Here is a 3,956-nt window from a genome sequence, read left to right as displayed (position 1 = left end):
CTTCAGCTGGTTTCGCCAGCTGGTTTCAGCTGGTTGCCCGCCGCTGCTGCTTTTTTGCATGATGGCATGTGCTCGGTAGCCTTAGCCCATTCCATTCGATGATCGCATGTGCTCGCCATGGTGCTTGCGGTGTCTAGTGTATTCTGGGGAGAGGGGGGGGGGGGGGGGTGCAGTCCCTCCACACGCACCTCTCAGAGGGTGTTTGTATTTGATTGTTCTTACATGGACTTCACACATCACACGATCAGTCTCTGCACACTGCGGACGGCGCGGCGCGGGCGGCGGGCGTGGGTGGAGAGGTACGCTCTACCTGGCAGCACATCCGCAAAGGAGCAAGGTGGGGACGCTGCAACCTTCCTCCAGGCCCTTCACCCCACTTTCTTCGTCTTGAGAAGCCGTACGGGAAAAGAAGAAAAATCGTGAGAGCTATCTCACATTACACTACACCATGCACTGTACAATACGGCCGTACGAAGTGGCACCACTCTCCAGCGTACACAGACGCAAGCTCCGCGTCCGCTCTCGCCCCGGTCCGCTACACGTGTTCGCCCCCGTGTCCCGAAGCGGAGGCGAGCTCGTCCATGTCGTCGGCCGAGAGAAGCTCCAGGTTCTCCGGCTTTAACCGAATCAACTCCACCTCATTTGCCCCGTCAGGCTTGACCACATAGGTCCCCCGTTCCGCTAAATGTCGAAACTCGTCGTTTGTCACGGTCGCGACGATCCCATTCAGCTCGGGCTTGGTGGTGAGGCCGGAGATGCGCACCCGCTGGCCAGGCTGGTACCGCGGGGGCTGCGGCGGCAGTGCCGGTGGCGTCGCCGCCCCGCGCGGCTGCTGCGATGAGTTATCTTTGCCGTCAAACGCGTCGCTCTCGTCGCTGTCTGTACCGCTGTTGTTGACGACGGCCGGGAGAGATTCGCTGCCCGAAGAATCATCCGGCTCCAGGTTCTCCGGCCTTATCCCCACCGTCGGTCCCCCCCCGTCAGGTTTGACGTGGTAGCGCCCCTTGCTCTCGTCAAACCCGTTTGTCACGGTCGCGACGATCCCATTCAGCTCGGGCTTGGTGGTAAGGCCGGAGATGCGCACCCGCTGGCCAGGCTGGTACCGCGGGGGCTGCGGCGGCGGCGGCGTCGCCGCCCCGCGCGGCTGCTGCGATGAGTTATCTTTGCCGTCAAACGCATCGCTCTCGTCGCTGTCGGAAGAGCCACTGTTATCGACGATGGCCGGGAGGGATTCGTCGCCAGACGAATCTTCCGACGAATCCGGCAGCTCCGAAGCGGAGGCGAGCAGCGAGCCCGCCAACTCCGTCTCCTCCGCCGCAAGCGCCGCCTCATCCTCGGGCTCCCGCGACGGCCCAGCGCCGCCCGCAGCCCACGCCGCCTCCCTCGCCGTTGCCTCCGCAGCCTGCACCTCCGCGATGTGCTGCCGGAAGGCCTCGACGCACGCGGCGCCGGCGTGGCCGGCCACGCCGGCGCCGCGTGCCACCTCCTTGGCATACTGCAGCGCGGATTTGCCGTCGTCAGCACGCAGCTTTGTATCCGCGCCCGCCCGCAGCAGGCGGAGCACGATGGCGGGATGGCCATAGATGGCTGGGTACATCAGCGCGGTGTAGCCTTTGCTAGCCTGCAGGTTGATCTCCGCGCTGTGCCGCAACAGCACCTCGACCACCCGCTCGTGGCCGTTACGGGCGGCGAGCATCAGTGCGGTGACGTCGTCGTTGGCCTGCGCGTTGATCTCCGCGCCATGCTGCTGTAGCAACTCGACCACCCGCTCGTGTCCGTTGGAGGCCGCCCACATCAGCGCGGTGCCGCCATCGCTGGCCTGCAGGTCGACTTCCGCGCCGCCCCGCAGCAAGATATCTACCACCCGAACCCAACCGCGTCCAGCGGCGGCCATAAGCGCGGTGACGCCTTCACCACTCTGCTCGTTGATCTCGGCGCCGCGCTGAAGCAGCAGATCGACCACCTGCTCGTGGCCGTGGCCAGCGGCGACCATCAGCATTTCCCCCGCATTCGCCTGCCCGCCGCTGTTCAGCCACTCCAGCAGCACGTCCACCTTGCCGGATTTCGCCGCCCTCATGATGCTTGCTGGCGCGACACTCTTAGACATGTTGCTATGCGACCCTCTTGGCGTCTGGGTCGGGGGCGGCAGGTGGCGCGCATACGTCGCGCGCGTTGTCGTGGCCTTGTTGTTCGGGCACTTGGCGTGGTGAAGACCTTTGTGAGGAGCCAAACACCCGGGAAGGCAGCCATTGGGTCGTGGTGGCTCCTTCACCTCCGCCGTCACCAATGCATCCTCGATGACTCGCCGCTCGTGCGGCGTATCCAGCCGACCTCCGCCCGCTGAAGAGGCGACAAAGAGGACACGTGCCTCAGCCTGCTTCGCCTTCTCCGCCTCCTTCGCCGCCTCCGCCTCCGCCCTCTCAACCTCACGCCATAATTGCAGCTCTTCCATCGCGTCCTTCACCCAAGACTCGCCGCGAGAGGCGTGGCAAATGACATTATGGTGCTGCAGCTGCGCGACGTACGCCGCCCGCCGCGCACAATCCCTCAGGACGCCTTTGCTCCCCGCCGCCTCGGTGAGCCGGTTCAAGGCCGCGCGGGCGCCGAGCCTCCGCGAGCAGGCGACGGCTTCCTCGAGTGCAGCTCGTGCCACCTCCGCTGCCGCCGAAGCTCGCTTTAGTTCTGCACCTGGATCCAGTGCCGCGCCTTCCTGGAGCGCAGCTCGTGCCGCCTCCGCTGCTGCCAGCGGCAGCTTTGCACCTTGATCCGGTGCAGCGCGCTCTGCGCGAGCACCCGACGGGGCGGCGGGCTCTGCGGCAGGCGAGGCCTCAGCTGCAAGGGAGGTGTCATCACTCGTTTGCAGGGGAGCCAAGCCACCGCTATCCGCCGTCGATGGCTGTTCTGTTGCCGGCGCCATCGTCGGTGCCTGCCGGTCCGGATGCAGCTCCCTCATTGCAGAGTGATACGCCTTGACGATCTCTCGCTGAGGCGGAGCAGACGCGCAGGGCGAGACGAGGGAGGGAGCAGGACTTTGCGGAGATCAGCAGGAGGATGTACGAAGAGATTAGGAGCAGCAGGGACCCGAGGGACCATGTGGAAGACGGCTAGTGCTAGTCCCCCATCGGGAGGACGACCCCGGCTAGTCGCCGACCACACCCACAAAGAACCCTGCAGCTGCACAAAGATCGCAAGTTGGAACGCAAGGGCGGGGGCCTGTTCCTTTTTACCCAAGCCATCTCACAGTAGAGAGGTGTCCGTTTTTATTTATTTATTTACGCTGCGGTCACACACCTATCACTCACGATGCGCGTCGGGGGCTGCGGCCCCTCCTTGTCGGAGGCGGCTGACTCGGTGCTGTTTCCGTGGGCCCTGCCAGGTGCAACGCCCGCCTCATCCACGCCGTCGCGGCCTCCCACTCGACAGGCGCAAAGACGTCCGGGTCCTCGTTGTGCGCGTCGTACGGCCTGCCGCCCAGCCGAATGACCTCAGTGCCGTCGAGGTGGCCGCGTTGCTCGAGCACGGTGTGCAGCGCGGCGGCGTGGCCGATGACGCGGTCGTTGGGGTGGTACACGAGCATCTTGCCGCCGCGCAGCCGCCGCCAGTGCTCCGCGCTCTCGAGGGGCGCGCGCCACGGCACGCGCGAGAAGGCGAGGCGCAGCACGAAGCGCACGGCGGCGCGGCCGAGCGCGGAGCGGTGCAGCCCGACCGTGCACGCGGAGACCAGAGACAGCGAGGCGAAGGAGCGCTCGTTGACGCACGGCAGCCACGGGTAGTGCCGACCCGCGAGCTGCGCCGCGACGCCGCCGCCCATCGACTGGCCCATCAGAAGGATCGACGTCGTCGGGTCGCCGCCCGCCTCGGCCACGCGCGCCTCGCAGAAGCGCACGGCCTCGGCCGCGTCGTCCACCGCGTCGTCCGCCGAGAGGAGCAGGCCGGCGGAGCGGCCCACCCCGCGG

The 3,956-nt window shown here is 66.4% G+C and overlaps 1 protein-coding gene across 1 annotated transcript in view; it reads right to left on the bottom strand.

Moving 5' to 3' along the window:
- Positions 1-3,298: 3,298 nt before the first annotated feature.
- EMIHUDRAFT_120939 (hypothetical protein) overlaps positions 3,299-3,956 on the bottom strand; it is a gene marked incomplete at both ends in the record, with an annotated part of 1,229 nt that continues 571 nt past the window's right edge. Inside the window, one exon of the mRNA XM_005760639.1 lies at positions 3,299-3,871. Within this exon, the coding sequence (XP_005760696.1) occupies positions 3,299-3,871 (573 nt within the window). The remainder of the gene's footprint in view (positions 3,872-3,956) is intronic.

This window comes from Emiliania huxleyi, assembly GCF_000372725.1.
Source record: "Emiliania huxleyi CCMP1516 unplaced genomic scaffold EMIHUscaffold_747, whole genome shotgun sequence".
NCBI lineage: Eukaryota > Haptophyta > Isochrysidales > Noelaerhabdaceae > Emiliania > Emiliania huxleyi.
The sequence above is the reverse complement of the archived record's forward strand: the minus strand, read 5'-3'. Positions and strand labels throughout refer to the sequence as shown.